The sequence below is a fragment of the Acanthochromis polyacanthus genome, chromosome 12 (assembly GCF_021347895.1).
Source record: "Acanthochromis polyacanthus isolate Apoly-LR-REF ecotype Palm Island chromosome 12, KAUST_Apoly_ChrSc, whole genome shotgun sequence".
In the NCBI taxonomy this organism is placed as follows: domain Eukaryota; kingdom Metazoa; phylum Chordata; class Actinopteri; family Pomacentridae; genus Acanthochromis; species Acanthochromis polyacanthus.
Genome location: NC_067124.1, coordinates 39,826,149 through 39,846,438, shown reverse-complemented (window position 1 = coordinate 39,846,438; position 20,290 = coordinate 39,826,149). Strand labels below are relative to the sequence as shown.

The following is a 20,290-nucleotide window of genomic DNA, read 5'->3' as shown; positions in this document are numbered from 1 at the left end:
ACAGCCTACTCAATGAAAGCGCCTGGCTCACCTCTGTTTGTGCTAAATGTCCACCAAAACTACACAACCCCCCCCCCCCCCCCCCCATTACATTTCTGTAGGGACACCATCACTCCATCCTGGGCTTAGCCCCGCCCAAGATCACTGTGATTGGTTTAATGAAACACAAACAAGCCTGACTGTTTTTCACCCCTATAGCAGAATAATAATGAGGTGCAGTGGACCATTCTGCAGCACTAATAGAGGTCTGGATATGAACGACTACTGGAGGTCAAACTGAAAGTCAGGAAACACCAGAATCTGTGTTTTCAGCTCACTGACAGAGTCTTTATTTTCAGTTGTTGCAGTCCCTTTACTTCATCCCCTCGTCTGACTCATCAGATGTAGACTTCAGTTATACGTTTTCTATTTCAGTGTTCCAGTTCACTGATTGGGTCTTCCATCTTCAGTTCTTACAGTCCCTTTACTTAATCTCCTCCTCTGACTCGTCAGATGTAGATTTCTGGTATAAGACTGTCATTGTGGCAGCAGGTTTTTCCTCCTTTTCTGCTATCTGTGTGTTTTAAAAATCCCTTTCATTACAGAAAACAACAGTGACAACCTCCGAGCAGACACCTCCACACTCAGTGCTCGGATCACCTGCCTTTGTCCAAACTTTCCACCAGAACTATTCCCCAAACGTTGTTCTGCAGAGACACCATCACTGTATCCCGGTTTAGCCCCGCCCAGGACAACTGTGATTGGTTTACAGAAATACAAACAAGCCAGAGTGTTTTTACCCTACAGAAGAAGGACTAAGTGGTGAATCAGAGCGTTCTCCAGGGCTTTGGAGAGGACTACTGGAAGTCAGGCTGGAGGTGAGGAAGCACCAGGACCTGGTCCTTTAAAGCCCTAACAGGGTGAATCTACTCGGTCCATGGCGTCCTCCATCTCGTCCATCTCCCTCTCACAGTCCTCGCAGCCCTCCGGTCCACATCCTCCCACCAGCACCAGCGTCGGCACGTCCCCGTTCCCGACTCCGACCACGCCGCCGTTCGGGGCCCAGGTCACGTCGATCATCCCGTCCGCACACTGCAGCAGGCCGCTGACGGAGTAGAGCCCCCCACCTGGGACCACCTCCTCGTAGGCCGGGGCCCGGGTGGCGGCTCTGGCCTCCTCCAGCCGGAGTCTCTGCCGCCGACGGAGCTCAATGATGGTCTTGGTGTAGGAGTTGAGGGTGACCACGGCGGCGCCCATACAGCAGCTGAAGGACACCCAGGCCAGACTGGAAACAGGAAGTTAGAACCGTCAGGAGACGAGACTAGAGAGGAAGCAACTCTGATTTTATGCATTACTGCTGAAACCTACGCGAATGACCAGCCGTAGTCCCAGGACTGAGGCCTCCAGTCTTTAGGGCCGACTATCACCGTCATCTGGAACACCGTGGTGTACATCATGTGGGCCACCATCCCAAGAAGACCTGAAATGGAGGGGGGACAAGCAAAGTCCAGGAAACTCAGACACAAATAGACAAAGAAACAAACAAAACGAGGAAAAGAAACCTATGGGTCTTCTCACTTTTAGTGCTCAGACCCTAATTAAAGCTGCAAGCAGCGTTGGTCAGGTCCTCGCATCCTTGCTGGTCAGCGAATCCAAGCATGTCCACCAGGTGGTGCTGCGACTGAGTGTATTTTGGTCTATGGATGTTATTATGGCTGGACTCTGGTCACACATGTAAATTGTGAGGCAGATTGGAGCATGTACAGGCTAGTTAGACATCACTTCCTGTTTCATGGCGACACGTCAAAATTCTGGTGGTCGCCATTTTGACACCCTCAGACTTTTGTGAAGCGTTTCTAATCTAATCACCCTTACCTGGTGTACATCCTGGCCAAATTTGAGCTCTGTTGGGGTTACTGTGTTTGAGTTTATAGCTTTGGAAACGTGCAAAAATTGGTCCAAAATAATTCACATAATTCAAAATGGCCGACATCCTGTTGTGTTTTAGGTATGGTTGTCAATTACATTGTTGCGCGTTGTGACGAGTTACATATGCGTACCAAATTTCATAGCTGTAGGTGACATGTACTGGCCATAGTTACTGTTTTTCTACAAATGTTTTGTTAGTCCTGATGAGTGTTCCAAGTTTCACACATTTGAGTATTTTAGGTTTTCAAAACTGCGATTCAAAAGACAGACGTAGAAGGAAAAGTAATAAACAGATGGTTCCAATCGGGTCTTTGCACCATTTGGAGCTCGGACTCTGACAAGGTGGGCTCTGCTACCTGACAGCACCGTGCAGATGGCTGCGAAGGCGTTGATCTTCAGCGAGTGCATCTCTTTATGGGAGCACAAGACCTCCAGCCACATCAGGAGGAAACCCATCCCCAACAGCCCGATGTAGGTGAACTCAGAGACCACCGACAGCCACAGAACACCTGCAACAGGCAGTCAGACATTAAAGCTACACAGACTGGAGAAACAGTCATATTTGGTCATTTCTGCATTACATTTATTCAGCAAATACAGGAATTTACAGCAGAAAACCTGAATAAGTATTTGGAAAGAATAAATGATGCATGAATGATTGAGGTAAGGTTGTCGGAGAACAAAAGGTTCAAGCTTTATTGTCACATGAACATTAAATGAATGATAAATCCAGTGTAGACATAGTTAACGTGGTAAATGATTATTCTATCTGGAAACAGCTGATTTTTAATGGAATATCTCCATAGGGGTACAGAGGAACATTTCCAGCAACCATCACTCCTGTGTTCTAATGCTACATTGTGTTAGCTAATGGTGCTGAAAGGCTCATTGATGATTAGAAAACCCTTGTAGCAGTTATGTTAGCACATGGATAAAAGTGGGAGTTTAATGGAAAACATGGAATTGTCTGGATGACCCCAAACTTTAGAACCATAGTGCACATACACAATAAATAAAGGATATTGCACGTAACTTTAATGACTTATAGTAATAATTTGTAGTGAAATAATCAATTTAACTGGAAAATGTAGATTTTACAGCAGTAGACTGACCTTGTGTTTCTCCTGGAGTTAACTCTATGAAGCTGCGACATTTCTCCCCTGCAGAAGGAAAACGTTCAGGAAATACAGAAGTTAGAATATCCTAAACATGAAGTCTGACTTATTCCAGCTGTGAGCGTGTTTCTTTAAACTCACCATCACTGTGTTTTTCGCAGCTCTCCCAGAATCCCGTGTGGAAGTATCTGAAGGCGAACTTGTCCTCTCCGGTCTCCCAGATGTACTGGACGGCGTTGGCCAGCTGCCGCTGTCGGATCTTGGCCAGTTCCTCCCTCCGGGCCGGAGACAAGGTCCGGTTGAACGGGTTCTGAGTGGGACTCTCTGCAGGGAGGAGGAAGAGGAAACAGTTTCAGGTTCATCTGTTTGTTTTTATTTCTGAACCGAGGCCTTCAGTCCGTCTGTCAGCAAGATTATGCAAAGAATATCAAGCCGAAGCTCGTGAAGCTGAAGCTGTGGTGGAAATATTACAGCAGACACACTGCTGGGTGTTTGGTTTCATTCATCTAATTGTGTCTAAAATGGAGACTCAAAGAACATCAGTGCAGTGAGGAAGACAAAGCTCAGTTCTCTTTTCCAAAGAAGAAGAAAAATGACATTTTATTTCTAACATGACCGTGAACACAAACCGTCCTGGAGAATCTTTTTTTGTTTTGTTTTGTTTTTTACACAATCTGCTGCAAACACTTTATTTTTGAATAATTTTTAAAATCAGGCCTGTAGATTAAACCGATTTTAGTGAAATATTAAGCTACTTATTATTAATTTTTCTGATGGAACAGAATGCCAGACAAGACTAGTTCAAGGACCGTTGGAAAGTTGAAAATCACAGAATGTTTACTGTTGTTCACTGATAAATTGTGTGATTTTGGTGTTTGTTTTTTTTAAATGAGAACATATCAGAATATCTATCTATAGATATATGATTCTGTCAAATAACAGCAAATATCTGATAAATATTTAGATTTTCAGCAGATTAAATACAGTAAAACAATCATTTTACTGTCAACCTTTTATTATAGTCTTGTAAAAGAATAAAATAATGAGTAAAGTTTGTAGAAATAACATTTTGATGGAGACGGTATCTACAGTTTGGGTCAGTTTTTCTTTTTTTTCAAAAGAAAAAGAAAAACTGAATATTTTTCTTTGAGTTTACTAGGGCTGGCCTGAATAGTGGTTTCTGGCCTCCGAATATTCGGGCCCTATTAAAGACGAATATCCGGATATTCGTTCCGCCCCGTAACGTCCGACAGGGTTTGTGGCGGAGACGGCCCGAATATTCAGATCCGTTCGTCTCACAGGTCCAGATTTTGCCTCGTTTTGTCTTCAGTTAAACTGAAGAATTCCCAAACAGCGGAGGTCTTCAGCATCTTGTGTTTATGCAACGAAGTGAAGCGTGACGTCAGAGTCGGCAGCAACCCGGTCATTCGGGTGGTGGCAAGAAACAGGAATATTCGGATACCAAAATTAATATCCGGATATCACCGTAGCAAACAAATATTCGGATATTCGGGTTCAGCCCTAGAGTTTACATGATATTATGTGTAATTTAAAAAAAACAGTGAAGCAGTTAAATATTGTTCATTTTTACAGCTGAATGTTGACTTCAGTCCCGTTTAGAATCAGATTGACATGTTTCATAATCGTTTATTACGTCATCCGTCCGTGACTTTTCCTAAATTCTGGCCTTGAACCTGATTACTCAGGTGATGTGTTTGTGATCTCTGGTACCTGGAACTAATCTGTCCGGATCGTGTTAGGAAGTCTGTGGTTATAAAGTCCTTTAATCTCCTCCTGAACAAACTTAATTATGGTCTGTATTAATCTGAGGGTGTGAAGGTGGAGCACATTTAATCCACTCAGACAGGGATCACTGTGGGAACTCTGTGTTCCTGAACAATGGAGGAAACCTGGTGAACAAAAACACCAGAAAAACTCGTTTATTACTGCTGAGGTGATTAATACACCCTCCAAGCGCAAAGAAAACATTTAAATCTAATGTTAAAAGAACATTTATCATTTCATTAAAGGTTAAAAATGAACTTAAACAGAACATTTTATCATTCAGAAGGTGTTTCCTGTGATGTGATTTATTACTAAGATCAAAAGCATTTTGTCTTGTCTTTATTCTGAGGATGTTTAGGAGACTTTAGTGTGGAGACAGTTTTTAATTTAGGATGTTTTAAGCAACACGTGGAAAAGAACGCCGAGTTTCAGAAGAAAAAACAAACAAACGCAAGATGAGAAAAAACAGACAGAAAATGAGAAAAATGAGACAAGATGAAAAACATAAGACACAAGATGAGAAAAACCAGACAAAAAATTACAAAAATGAAACAGAAAATGAAAAAAAATGAGACACAAGATGAAAAGCAAAAGACACAAGATGAGAAACATGAGACAGAAAATGAGAAAAATGAGATAAAATGAGAAAAACCAGACAGAAAATGAGAAAAATGAGACAGAAAATGAGAAAAATGAAAGACTAAATGGGGAAAAATGAGACAAAATGAGAAAAACCAGACAGAAAATGAAAAAATGAGACAGAAAATGAGAAAAATGAAAGACTAAATGGGAAAAACAAGATTCAAAATGAGAAAAACAAGAAACGGACAAACATGAGAGACATTAAGACATACAAGACACTGAACATAGATCAGAATATCATTTCTACAAACAGTTACTCATTCTTGTATAATATAATAAAAGTTTGACAGTAAAATTAGTTTTACTGTATTTTAATCTGCTAAAATATTAATATTTAACAGTCTGCCAGCAGGTAACAGATATTTGCGGTTATTTAACAGAATCATATATTTTTATATAAAGAAAATTACATTAAGAAAATGCCAGATATTCTAAAAATATTGTTTTTGGGTCTTTTTTGTAAATTGCAGATAATATGTAATAAAATTTTACAAAGAAAATGGACAAAACTGTACATGATGTAAACTTTAAAAATCTGCATTTGTTCTTTGTGTGACAGTAAATTTGACTGTAAATACATTAAATTTTTTTTTTTACAGATCCTTGAAGTCATTTTCCATTTTTACAGCTTTTGAACATTACAGTGTTTATTTTTATTTTTAGTTTGCGTGTTTTAAATTTTGTTTTCCAGCGTTTGATGCGTCAATGAGCATCTCGCTTACGGAGTACAAAGGATTCTTCTGAAACTTGTTTTTCATTTTTCAGTTTAGTCTGGACAGAGAGACGTTAACAATCAGGACTGTTTTCCTCAACGCCAGCAGCATAAAGACACAAACATGCGATTATGGGCTAAAATTGATCAGATGAAAGGGAGGAGACGATGAGGTGAAGATCTGATCTGATCATCTGCAGCGTCAACCAGAAAACATCTTCAGAAGTTTCAGCTAAAAACAACCAAAGACGAGTCGCAGCAGAACCAGGATGAGTCAACAGAGAACTGAGCTCATTCTGAGGATTCATTCCTGACAACAGAAGAACGAGATTCTTCTGTTTCTGATGGTTCGCTCTGATGCATAGGTTTAACTCAACAGATGTTCCCTCAGTGTTTCTCATCCAAATGCTGTTTTAGTTTACTGCAGATATTTCTCTAGCTCCATGTTTCCTGACTTTTTCTATTTTTGCAGCACGTTTTTCAAATTTATATCATATTTTTCTTATTTTGTCTCTCATTTTTGTCAGTTTGTTTCTTGTTTTTCTCATAGTGCGTCTCATTTTTCTCATGTTGTCTTGTGTCTGTTATTTTGCGTCTTATTTCTTTTATTTTCGGTTTTGATTTTGTAATTTTGTGTTTTGTTTTCCTCATTTTGTGTCTCATTTTTGTAATTTTTTCTCGTTTTCTCATTTTGAATCTTGTTTTTCCCCATCTAGTCTCATTTTTCTCATTTTCTGTCTGTTTTTCTCATTTTTAATCTATATCCCCACCTAGTCTCATTTTCCTCATTTTGTGTCTCATTTTTGTAAGTTTGTCTCGCTGTTTTTCTCATTTTGAATCTCATTTTTCCCCATCTAGTCTCATTTTGTGCCTCATTTTTCTCATTTTCAGTCTGTTTCTCATTTTGAATCTCATTTACCCTATTTAGTCTCTCGTTTTCCTCATTTTCTGTCTGCTTTTTTATTTTCTGTTTGATTTTTCTCATATGCAAAAACAATATTTTTTGGTTCTCATAAATGAGGACAACAGGAGGGTTACCAGGAAGCTGCACCACAGAAACTAAACGTTAGCTCCATTCTTGCAGGCTAGTCTCGGGGTGTCTTGGTACCTGTGGTGTACGGCTCGCTGTTGTTCTGCCCACAGTTCTTCATCTTGACCGGCGACAGGCAGAGCGGCTTCACCACCTTGTGGGTTCCTTCACACCAGTAGGAGGTGCAGAGGGCCAGGATGGACAGGGCCAAGGCCAGCGTGGTGAGGGTGAGGGACAGCAGGGAGCGGGACCGGCGGGACAGATTCTCCAGCATGGCCACGGGGGAGGCGGGGGAGGACGAGTGCAGACGGACGGGCGACCAGCTGCCAGCTTTAAAACATAAAGGTGATGTAACCGTGGAGACGAACAGCTGATGAGGTGAGAGTCAGAGCGATTAGGAGGAGGACAGATGGAGGTGGATAAATCCAGAGGATGCAGATGTGGAAGCTACTGATCTCCGTGGGAACTGACGTGTCCGAACACCAGCTGACCTGAGAACATCCTGGGATGGAAGCGGCCGACAGCAGCCATGAGGAGACCTGATCTTCTCAGACCTCCACGTGAACTCTGAGGCTAATATCTGATTAACGCCTTCAGGCCCGACGCTGCCGCTGCAACAGACAAACAATAGATTACGTTTTTGATGAAATTACAAATAAGCCAGAGCTTTAAATGAAATTCTTGCCGGTAATCCCCGAGAGTCTGCTTTAATCTGTTTGTATTTTAGTGTGAAGCTCACTGCAGAGCAACACGGCAGGTTAACCCGGGGCAATCCAACACTTTTACTGACAGAAAATACACAAAATAGTGACATAATTGAACCAAACAGGCTGGTAGAGCTCTGATTAATCAGACACCAGGGTTCTCTGCAGATTTAAAATAGTCAGAAGATCATGAAAATATGTAAAGGTCTGACATATACTGAACTTCAGAGGTTTAGATTCTGATTTATTCATCTTTAAATCAACTAAAGTTACACCAAAGAGCCGCTTTAGGAGGCAAAAGTTTATCAATTATCAATCAGAAGTAATTATTCTTAGCTATTTAGGACAGAATATTTACACATGCAGTCATAGAAATATGGTCAGAACGCCCTTTTGTTCTTCAATTCTTGTTCATTTCAATGGAAATGGCAAAAACGAGACACAAAATGACCATTAAGACACATAATGACAAAAACGACACACAAAACGACAAAAATGAGACACAAAACGACAAAAATGAGACACAAAACGACAAAAATGAGACACAAAACGATAAAAATGAGACACAAAACGACAAAAATGAGACACAAAATGACCATTAAGACACATAATGACAAAAACGACACACAAAACGACAAAAATGAGACACAAAACGACAAAAATCAGACACAAAACGACAAAAATCAGACACAAAACGATAAAAATGAGACACAAAATGATAAAAATGAGACACAAAACGACAAAAATGAGACACAAAATGACAAAAGACACAAAATGACAAAAACTAGACACAAAATGACCAATAAGAGAAACAAAACGATAAAAACTAGAATTAGAATTTACACCATTTTTATTTTTAAAATTACTGAAATTGAGGGAAATTAATCAGAAACTATTTTGATAATCGATTATATTCCATCCAGTAAATTTTAATAAAAACAGTCTAACTTCTGTGCAGTTTCTTCAGTGTGAATATTTTCTGGTTTCTGTCACTGCAAGCTGAATATCTTTGGATTTTTTCAGGTTTTGTGTTGATTTTCAACACAAACGGCTCCAAAATTCTAATTAAAGACATAAATATTTAACATAAAGGTCCACTATTTCTAAAACATGCAGCTGAAACGCCCACCTTTGTTGTTTTTTTTTTAGCAAATTAACAGAATTGTAAGAATCATACATTTCACTCTGTGCTAAGTGATTTCAGCTTCTTCAGTGTGGATGTTTTCCGGTTTCTGTGACGTAAACTGAATATCTTTGTTTTCTTTATAGGTTTTTGTGTTGCTTTTCAATACAAACAGCCTCGTAATTCTGATTAAAGACATCCATGTTTAATAAAAAGATCAAGAATTACTCCAGTATTTCTGAACTCTGTAATTAGTCAAACTTTTCTGATAACCAGTTCATTAGTTTGAGATAAAATCAGTCTAAATTCTGATTTCAGCTCCTTAAATGGTCTCGTTTTAAGATTGATTTAAGATAATCTACTAGTAAATGCAGATTTTAACACTTTTTAATGGTGACAACTAACAAATATTTGCTTTTTTGATTCATCTGCTGTCCATCAGTGTTTAAAAAAAAAAAAAGACTTATTTTGTTCAACCAGCAGCCAGAAACTCAGTTAAACATCTGGAACTGTGAAGAATAATCGATTAAGCTGTCAACAAATAAATCTAAATTCTGTTTACAGCTTCTTAAATGTGAATATTTTCTGGTTTCTTTCCTCTGTGGCAGTAAACTGAAGATCTTTGGACTAAACCAGACATTTGAGGAAACTCTGATCCATATTTTTAACATTTAAAGACATTTTAGAGACGCCAGCTTATTGATTCATCCATAAAACAATCAACAGAATAATCATCAATTAAAATAATTATTAGTTTGTGCTTCTTGTTAAACCACTGAAGCTGCGTTTGACTTTAAAAAAAAAAAAAACAGAGTTGCTGCTTGTTTTGCTTTTCTTGGTCATTTCTGACAGTAAACTAAACATTTATGTGACTTTAATAAGAATTATGAGGCTGTTTGTGTTGAAAATCTGCACAAAAACTCAGAAAACCCAAAAGATATTCAGTTTACTGTTACAGAAACCAGAAAATAGTTGCAGCTTTAATTATCAGTGAAATTTAAGGTTTTTATCATTGTTTTAATTTAAAAAAAAAAACAACAGCTTTTATTCCAGCTGCAAATACTAGTAATAATAGATCTTTTTATGAAATATTCCTGCATGTTTAATAAGAATTTTGATGCTTTTTATGTTGAAAACCAGCACAAAAACTCAGAAAACCCAAAGATATTCAGTTTACTGTCACAGAAACTAGAAAACATTCTAATTTAAGAAGCTGCAATCACAGAATTTAGAATATTTTATGACAAAAACTACTTAAATTGGCTGCCTAATTGACTCATCGATGCAGATCTATTACAGAGGGGAAATCATTGGTACTTTAAATAATCAGTAGTTGCAGCTTTAATTATCAGAGTGAAATTTAAGGTTTTTATAATTTTTTTAATTCGCAAAAAACAACAGCTTTTGTTTCAGCCGCAAATAATAATGGATCTTTTTATTAAATATTTTATTAAATAATATTCATGCATGTTTAATAAGAATTTTGACGCGTTTTATGTTGAAAAGCAGCACAAAAAACCAAAGATATTAAGTTTACTGTCACAGAAACCAGAAAACATTCAAATTTAAGAAGCTGCAGTCACAGAATTTAGAATATTTTATGACAAAAACTACTTAAATTGGCTGCCTAATTGACTCATCAATGCAGATCTATTACAGAGGGGAAATCATTGGTACTTTAAATAATCAGAAGTTCCAGCTTTAATTAGAGTGAAATTTAGGGTTTTATCATTTAAATTTGAAAAAAACAACAGCTTTTATTCCAGCTGCAAATACCAGTAATAATAGATCTTTTTATCAAATATTCATGTATGTTTAATAAGAATTTCGACACTTTTTATGTTGAAAACCAGCACAAAAACTCAGAAAAACCAAAGATATTCAGTTTACTGTTACAGAAACTAGAAAACATTCAAATTTAAGAAGCTGCAATCACAGAATTTAGAATGTTTTATGACAAAAACTACTTAAATTGGCTGCCTAATTGACTCATCGATGCAGATCTATTACAGAGGGGAAATCATTGGTACTTTAAATAATCAGTAGTTGCAGCTTTAATTATCAGAGTGAAATTTAAGGTTTTTATAATTTTTTTAATTCGCAAAAAACAACAGCTTTTGTTTCAGCCGCAAATAATAATGGATCTTTTTATTAAATATTTTATTAAATAATATTCATGCATGTTTAATAAGAATTTTGACGCGTTTTATGTTGAAAAGCAGCACAAAAAACCAAAGATATTAAGTTTACTGTCACAGAAACCAGAAAACATTCAAATTTAAGAAGCTGCAGTCACAGAATTTAGAATATTTTATGACAAAAACTACTTAAATTGGCTGCCTAATTGACTCATCAATGCAGATCTATTACAGAGGGGAAATCATTGGTACTTTAAATAATCAGAAGTTCCAGCTTTAATTAGAGTGAAATTTAGGGTTTTATCATTTAAATTTGAAAAAAACAACAGCTTTTATTCCAGCTGCAAATACCAGTAATAATAGATCTTTTTATCAAATATTCATGTATGTTTAATAAGAATTTCGACACTTTTTATGTTGAAAACCAGCACAAAAACTCAGAAAAACCAAAGATATTCAGTTTACTGTTACAGAAACTAGAAAACATTCAAATTTAAGAAGCTGCAATCACAGAATTTAGAATGTTTTATGACAAAAATTACTGAAATTATCAGAATGGCTGCAGATCTATTATAGAAGGGAAAATCATTGGCACTTTAAATAATCAGTAGTTGCAGCTTTAATTATCAGAGTGAAATTTAAGGTTTTTATAATTTAAATTTGAAAAAAAAAAACAGCTTTTATTCCAGCTGCAAATACCAGTAACAGTAGATGTTTTTATTAAATATTCATGCATGTTTAATAAGAATTTTGACACTTTTTATGTTGAAAACCAGCACAAAAACTCAGAAAAACCAAAGTTTGCTGGTACAGAAACTAGAAAACATTCACATTTAGGACACTAATCACAGAATTTAGACTATTTTTATCCAGAAAAATGACTCAAACCATCTGAAACAGCTGCATCTTTACACCTGACTGATGATTCCAGCTGCTGTAACGATAAAATAAACCAACATTCACCTTCCACAGACCCGTCTCTCGCCTTCGTCGTCCCTCTCGGCCGCTGCTTCTTCGTCCTCTGAGCCTCCAATCCTCTGGTGATCTCTGCTTGGTCCAGAGCCCTGAACCAAAAAGCTCCTTAAGAACCTGATTTCTGCGTCTCCGGCCGCCCCTGGACGCTCCTCGTCTTCCCGCCCAGCGCCGCCGGCCTCGGCTGTAATCCCGCCGGCCAATAGAAGCAGAGCACGAACGCCGCTCCAACTCTTCTTCTCTGGTGTCTTTCTCGGGGAATTTCTGGTCACAATCGCATCCTGAAGTGGTGTAATCCCTCTAATCTGCCACCCCTCTCCTCTGTCTGCCTCTTCTCAGCCTCCAGCATCCCTTTAAGCCTCACCTCCGTCCCCCCCCCCTCCCCCCGCGGTTCAGATTTACACCCAAAAGCTGGAAAAAAAGCTGCAAATCCACACATTAACATTTATTTTTGCTTCGTATCTCTAATCAGAAGCTTTAATCCTGACCGGGTGCCAAATGTGAAGCCTTAAAAGAAAAAAAACTAAATAAAAAACAGTGGAAAGAGCTTTGATCATGTCAGAATAATTTATTTACAGCGTATGTACATGGAAAGTGAAAGACAACAGAAGACATTTAACCCCACGCCTGAGATTTGCAGTAATGTAGGACCAGCTTCCCATCGCTGCCGAAGCACTGGAAGACAAGAAGGAGGAAGTAAATGTTCAGGAGGTTCAGAAACGATCGCTCTGATCGATCATTTATTGATCCGAGAGGAGCAGACGGATGATCAGATGATCAGACGACTTCCCTGACTCTGAGGTCTTTTCTGTGATTTATCAAAACATTAATCAGCTGCTGAGGATTTTTGGCAGAAGTCACATGAGGATTCACTGCTGCTGCGCCCTCTGGTGGTCAGACGACGCAAAAACACTAAAATTAAATCCACAATTATTCATCCTCAGAGCAAAATTTAGATTTAAAATGAGTTCTTATTCCACCAACAGGTTCTATTCTGGATTGAAATGACAGAAATCAGTGCATAAACCCAGTAAAAATAGATTTTAAAGATGAATTTGTACTGCTTCTATGTTGTTTTTCTCACATTTTAAAGTCCCAAATTATTCATACTCCTTGAAATTGCAGTTGTAGCCCCCAAAAAAAGACCCCAAATTGTTGCTTCTCATGTCAAATTTTGATTTATAGTGAATTTTTATGTGACCAACAGGTTTCTTCTGGCTGGAAATGATATCAACAAGGGGAAAAACTCTGTAAAAATAGATGTTAAAGATGGATTTTAACTGTTTCTCTGCCGTTTCTGTCACATTTTGCTGTCCAAAATTATTCAGAATCCTTGAAATTGAGGTTATAGACCCCAAAAAAACTCCAAATTGTTCCTTCTCATTCCAAATTTGAATTTATTGTGAATTTTTGTTCCACCTACAGGTTTATTGTGGCTGGAAATGATACAAACAAGTGAAAAAAACTCAGTAAAAATAGACATTCGAGATACATTTTAACTATTTCTATGTTTAATTTTTCACATTTTACTGTTCAAAGTTATTCAAACTCTTAAATTTTCACAATATTTTAGAGAGAAAGCAGCTTCTCTCTCATTCTAGATGTTCTCTCGTCGGTTAGAGTCCAGAAAAAGACTCAAAATCCTTCTTCCTCGTGTCTGATTTTGATTTTTTTATTTTTTATTTTTATGTGACCAACTGGTTTCTTCTGGATGGAAATGACAAACAAGATTAAAAAAACTCAGCAAGACAAAGTGTTGGAGATGTTAAAGATGCATTTAAACTGTTTCTTTGCGTTTTTATTAACACTTAAAACTGCCTCATTGTGAGAACTTTAAGGAGTTTGGATCATTTCTGACAGTGAAGTGTGAAACAAACATGGAAACGGTTCAAATTTATCTTTAACGCCTCTTCATTTTCATCCAAAAGAAACCTGTTTGTCAGACAAAAACTCACTTTAAATCTAAATTTGACACAAAGGAGGAACAATTTTGTATTTTTTGGGACTAAAGCACAGTTCAATGTGTAAAATACGTCTTAACATCGCTAACACGGTGTTTTACCGAGTTTTTTTTCTCTTCTTTCTGTCATTTCCATTCACAGGAAACCTGTTGGTTTAATAAAAATTCACTATGAATCTAAATTTGACATGAAGAAGAACAATTTTGTGTCATTTTCTGGACTAATAATTGACTATGGATTTGCTGTTCTGCCTTCACAGTGGACTAGAACCTGATAGAACATGGAGAGAACCAAGAGGAACATCTGGGAGGAGACAGAAGCTGCATTTTTAAAGGGATATACACAGTTTCAGGCAGTGAACTAAAATAGTTCAAATCCACCATGTAACATCTCTATCACAGTGTTTTACTGAGTTTATCTCTTGTTTATGTCGTTTCCATGCAGATCAAACCTGTTGCTTCAATAAAACTTCCCTATAAATCCAAATGTGGCAGAGAGGAATGATCTGTGGTTTACCTATACATGCATGACTGCATTCTCCCCTGAGGCCAACAGATGATAGAGCTCGTTAAACTGCAGTTATTTCCATGTTCCACCTCTCTCACAGTTTGTTATGGGATCGATTTTCTGATTTAAAACTCAGACTCTCCTTATGCAGAATATCTTCACAGAATTTAATGAATTAAAGACGGGAGACGACAGTTGTGGCTGCTGTTGTTGTCGTTTGTCAGAAACTGTAGCTTCTGAATCCACATTTAAATAACAAACAGAGAAATAAATACAGAATAAACTCACATCAAAGAGGACGCCGACTTCTTGGTCCGGAGACGGAGCAAACGACTGGTTAACGTAGATGAACTGGAAAGAAATGTAAAGAGATGGGATTAAAATCTGGTAAAAAAAAAAAAAAAACATCCATCCATCATTATCATCTATTCATCATCATCATCATCCATCCATGATCATCATTATCATCATCCATCTATCCATGATTATAATTATCATCATCATCCATCCATCCACCATCATCATCCATCATCATCCATCCATGATCATCATCCATCCATCCATCCATGATCATCATTATCATCATCATCCATCCATCCATCCATGATCATCATTATCATCATCATCCATCCATCCATCCATCCATGATCATCATTATCATCATCATCCATCCATCATCATCATCCATCCATCCATCATCATCATCCATCATCATCATCCATCCATCCACCATCATCATCATCCATCATCATCCATCCATGATCATCATCATCATCCATCCATCCATGATCAACATTATGCACCATGGCAGACAGGAAGGGGCTTCAGAGGGTTGTTAAGACAGCACAGAAAATCATCGGCTGCCCCCTCCCCTCCCTGATGGACATTTACACCTCCCACTGCCTTAAAAGGGCAGGAAACATCATCAAGGACAACTTCCACCCTGGTTCCGACCTGTTTGTCCTGTTGCCCTCAGGAAGGCGCTACAGGTGCATCAGAACCAAAACAAACAGACTCAAAAACAGTTTCTTTCCAAAAGCCATCACCACTCTGAATTCAAACATGCACTGACATTCCAAACCTCCCCCCCCAGACTACCTCAAAACCGTCTACTGTGCATTACGGACTATTCTAATGTGCAATATCACACTGACCATGCACTTTTATTCTTTTTAACTGTTTTAACTTATCCTTTTTTGTGATTTTTATTACATGTATCTTGCACTGATGGAGATGCTCTAAATCTCATTGTACTTGTGTATAGTGACAATAAATGGCATTCTATTCTATTCTATCATCATCATCCATCCATCCATGATCATCATTACCATCATCCATCCATGATCATCATTATCATCATCCATCCATCCATCATCATCAATCCATCCATCCATCATCATCATCATCATCATCCATCCATGATCATCATCATCATCATCATCATCATCCATCCATGATCATCATCATCATCCATCCATCCATGATCATCATCATCATCATCATCATCCATCCATCCATGATCATCATTATCATCATCATCCATCCATCCATGATCATCATCCATCCATCCATGATCATCATTATCATCATCATCCATCCATCCATGATCATCATCATCATCATCATCATCTATCCATCATCATCCTCATCATCCATCCATCATCATCATCATCCATCCATCCATCATCATCAATCCATCCATCCATGATCATCATCATCATCCATCCATGATCATCATCATCATCATCCATCCATGATCATCATCATCATCATCCATCCATGATCATCATCATCATCCATCCATCCATGATCATCATCATCATCATCCTCATCATCCATCCATCATCATCATCATCCATCCATCCATCATCATCAATCCATCCATCCATGATCATCATTATCATCCTCATCATCCATCCATCATCATCATCATCCATCCATCATCATCATCATCCATCCATCCATGATCATCATCATCATCCATCCATCCATGATCATCATCATCATCATCATCATCATCCATCCATCCATGATCATCATCATCATCATCATCCATCCATCCATGATCATCATTATCATCATCATCCATCCATCCATCATCATCATCATCATCCATCCATCCATGATCATCATTATCATCATCCATCCATCCATGATCATCATCATCATCATCTATCCATCATCATCCTCATCATCCATCCATCATCATCCATCCATCCATGATCATCATTATCATCATCATCATCCCATCCATCCATCCATGATCATCATTATCATCATCATCCATCCATCCATGATCATCATTATCATCATCATCCATCCATCCATGATCATCATTATCATCATCATCCATCCATCCATGATCATCATTATCATCATCATCCATCCATCCATGATCATCATGATCATCATCATCCATCCATCCATGATCATCATGATCATCATCATCCATCCATCCATCCATCATCATCATCTATCCATCATCATTCATCCATCATCATCATCCATCCATCCATGATCATCATGATCATCATCATCCATCGTCACCATCCATCAATCCACCCATCCATCCATCCGTCCATCATCATCATCATCATCATCATCATCCGCCAACGTAAATACGCTCGCACGAGTCGTATTCCGGTGCACGGTGCATACAACCGATGCGGTCGTATGAATCTGAGGACTTGTTGCTTAATCCTCATTAGAAGAGCTGGAGTCTATCCAGCTGACTGAGGGTGAAGGATCACCAGGACAGGTAACAGTCCATGACAGGGCTACAGAGAAACAATCACCCCTACAGATAATTTAGATCAGAGGTGTCCACCATGAGGCCCGTGGTCCAAAAGCGGTCCTCCAGAGGGTCCAATCCGGCCCTCAAAGTGGAAAAATTACAGAGAAGACATTAACTGCAGATTGTAAATCAGTAAAACTATAAATTTAAAATCATTTCTAGACCATGACAAGTTGTTTGGATCAGAAAGTAAAATACTAGATTGTTTGTTGTTCTTTTGACATTGTGCGTTTTGCTTGGTTTGTTGTTTTGTGCATCGTTTTTGTTGTTTTGTGTTTTTTTGTCTCTCATGTGTTGTGCTGCTTATTTTTTGTCATCACTTTGTAAACTTTTTGGTCTAATTTTTTGTCTCCTTTTTTATTTTGTTCCGTGTCGTTTGGCTAATTTTTAGTCACTTTGTCTCATTTTTGTAAGATTTTGTCTTGTTTTTGCCTTTAGTTTTTGTCTGACTTTTGTTGTTTTGATCAGAAAGTTAAATCCTCTCTGGTTCAGTTCCAGGTGACTAAACGTAGTGTTTTTTGTCGACACGCTGTGATCTGGAAGTTGTAATGTGGAAACGCTAAACTGAGGCTTTTCTTAAGAAATTTGAGTTTGTTCATAATGTTTTGTAAAAAGATAATTCATTAAATGTGAACATTTTTGCACAAAAACAAAGGAACTATGAGGAGTTGTGGTTATTTAGAGGTTCTTATTCTGTGATTTTTACTAATCCGGTCCACTGGAGATCAAACTGGGCTGAAAGTCCCTGAACTAGAATAAATTTGACACCCCTTATTTAGAATCATCAGTTAACCTCAGCATGTTTTGGACTGTGGGAGGAAGCTGGAGAACGTGGAGAAAACCCACACATGTACAGGGAGAACATGCAAACTCCATGCAGAAAGACCCCAGGAAGACCGGGACGTGAAGCGTGGATCTTCTAGCGACGCTGCTAACCACCACGCCACATGTCCAAAACGATGATTTAACAACGGAACACCAAACAGAAAAGCTTCCTCCTCACCAGCTGCTCGTTGCCGTCCAGTTTGAGGAAGCGTGAGATGAACTGGGCGAGCGACTGGACCGTCCTGCCCCGGTCCACGGCCCACTTCTTGGTCTTCATGATGGGAGTGTCTCCGACCGCCTTCAGCAGCACGTCAACTAAAACAAACACAGGAAACAAAAGTGAAACTTGCTGCTGCAGGCAGGTCTAAACTTGAACTGATCAGAGGAATTTCTGGAGAAGCGGTTGTGAAATCCAAACTGCCACGAGACCGGAGCAGAAAAACAAAAAGTATAACTGTGTGTTTCCACTTAACAGAGAGTTACTCAACTTTATTACAGTCAGAGCTGCTCAGGCTGCAGGAATTTCATGAATACTTTTGGTTTTTAAGGATTTCTGATTCATTTACTCTCATTTTTTGAGATGTGTTGTACTTGCAGAGTATCTTGTATACCTGGACAACTGGTACAATAGAGAACTGGAATGTGCGCTTGGAAGAAAGCACTCTAAGAGTTTTGAGCTCCACCACATGATTTGGCTTTATTGGTTAAAAACTAACAACAGCGTGTGTCAAGAACAGAATTTCCACATGTTTGCATGAAAGTTTCTGGAAGAAAACCCAACAATGTACACATTAAAGTTATTAATATATTAGTTCTATTTATCTTTATGGGTTTATAAAATGTGGAGTCATTTTAGGAGCTCTGATTAGTGCTACTATGACTCATTTTAGAACCATGTTCCTCAGTTAGGTTGATTTTGGACAGTTTTTGGGTCATTTTTGGATGTTTTTAATAACTCTGGACAAATGTAAGTAATTTGGGACAAATTTTTAGCTTCTTCTGACAAATTCTGGGGTGTTTTGGATCAACTTTAAGTAAATATTAATATTCTGAACTAGTGTCGGACAGGTTTTGAGACCAGTTTGATAGATTTTAAGCTAGTCTGGACACATTTCGAGTCATTTTGGACATTCTGGTGTTCACTTTGTTCTTTTGTATAAACTCTTTTATCCGGTTTCCTGTGTTGAATAATTTCCGTGTGGAGCCATGATGCAGACATAGATAGACACGGTCCATAGGTGTAGAACTGAGAAAGTTCTGCTGTTCACAGCTCATTTCAGACCACAAGTGGATTCACTTCTGTTGCTTTGAGGTCCTATTCTGGGGCCTGAATTTTCAATATAGTCTTTACATTGTTTGTTTTTCACTGTTGATCAGAGGAAATATTCTGCTGTTCCACTTGGAAATAATGAGGTGACACGGTTTAAAATAATTTGACATGCAATTGATTTCACACAGGGATTTATTCACTTGGGTTAAATGCTGTATAAACGCTAAAGACGCGAAATTTCCTATAAAATATCCAGTCTCAGGTAAATTCCTCGTATGTTAAAACCTATTTAGCTTCGCGACAACATATTATTTTTTATAAAATACATGTTCAGTTGCTGTTGGTGTGTCTGAAAAGTGTATTACATAAATCAAACAGCAAACAGACAGTAAAATATTCAAATTGAAACAACAAACAGCTGTATTCCCTTCCTACTTATTAGCATTAGCTTCCTGAAACTGGTAGAAACACGTGCTCAAAACCTCAATGCCGATTTGCTAAACGGAAAAAAACATCCACCCCATTGGCCAGGTTTACTGTCAATCTGTCACACCCGGAAGTTACTTCTTTAGCATTAGCTACATTACTCTTAAAAAGGTGACATTAATCGTTAACCGCGCAGTTATTTCCGTTGAATTAAAATGTTCTTACTTTTCTTCTTCTCATCGTTTGCTGCCGAGTCATCTGCGGGCGGCTGCGGCTCTTCTTTCTGGGTTTCTGTCGGAGACTCTGCGCTGTCAGACATCTTCAAGTGAACACAGCCCCATTTATGGTTCCCTCCCACCGGAGCTGACGAGTCCACTA

The 20,290-nt window shown here is 38.3% G+C and overlaps 2 protein-coding genes across 2 annotated transcripts; both read right to left on the bottom strand.

The window, feature by feature from the left end:
- Positions 1-313: 313 nt before the first annotated feature.
- On the bottom strand, positions 314-7,995 carry si:ch211-149k23.9 (germ cell-specific gene 1-like protein). The gene is made up of 6 exons (XM_022220189.2): positions 7,271-7,995; positions 3,165-3,347; positions 3,021-3,068; positions 2,265-2,417; positions 1,348-1,459; positions 314-1,264 (listed from the first exon to the last, which is right to left on the bottom strand). The coding sequence occupies exons 1-6, from the start codon at positions 7,464-7,466 to the stop codon at positions 892-894; spliced, it is 1,065 nt and encodes a 354-aa protein (XP_022075881.1). The 5' UTR covers positions 7,467-7,995; the 3' UTR covers positions 314-891.
- A 4,682-nt stretch (positions 7,996-12,677) lies between these two features.
- On the bottom strand, positions 12,678-20,281 carry atg12 (ATG12 autophagy related 12 homolog (S. cerevisiae)). The gene is made up of 4 exons (XM_022220193.2): positions 20,138-20,281; positions 18,395-18,531; positions 14,886-14,948; positions 12,678-12,804 (listed from the first exon to the last, which is right to left on the bottom strand). The coding sequence occupies exons 1-4, from the start codon at positions 20,229-20,231 to the stop codon at positions 12,745-12,747; spliced, it is 354 nt and encodes a 117-aa protein (XP_022075885.1). The 5' UTR covers positions 20,232-20,281; the 3' UTR covers positions 12,678-12,744.
- Between the last annotated feature and the right edge of the window lie 9 nt (positions 20,282-20,290).

What these genes read in the sequence shown, in the direction of transcription:
- si:ch211-149k23.9 (XM_022220189.2), bottom strand. Translation starts at nt 7,466, where the DNA reads ATGCTGGAGAATCTGTCCCGCCGGTCCCGCTCCCTGCTGTCCCTCACC. An exon ending in CAGCGAGCCGTACACCACAG is followed by an intron (nt 3,348 to 7,270) that starts GTACCAAGACAC and finishes TCCTCCCTGCAG; the next exon opens with AGAGTCCCACTCAGAACCCG. An exon ending in AACTCCAGGAGAAACACAAG is followed by an intron (nt 2,418 to 3,020) that starts GTCAGTCTACTG and finishes TGCCTGTTGCAG; the next exon opens with GTGTTCTGTGGCTGTCGGTG.
- atg12 (XM_022220193.2), bottom strand. Translation starts at nt 20,231, where the DNA reads ATGTCTGACAGCGCAGAGTCTCCGACAGAAACCCAGAAAGAAGAGCCG. An exon ending in AAACGATGAGAAGAAGAAAA is followed by an intron (nt 18,532 to 20,137) that starts GTAAGAACATTT and finishes TGTTTGTTTTAG; the next exon opens with TTGACGTGCTGCTGAAGGCG. An exon ending in TGGACGGCAACGAGCAGCTG is followed by an intron (nt 14,949 to 18,394) that starts GTGAGGAGGAAG and finishes ATTTCTTTCCAG; the next exon opens with TTCATCTACGTTAACCAGTC.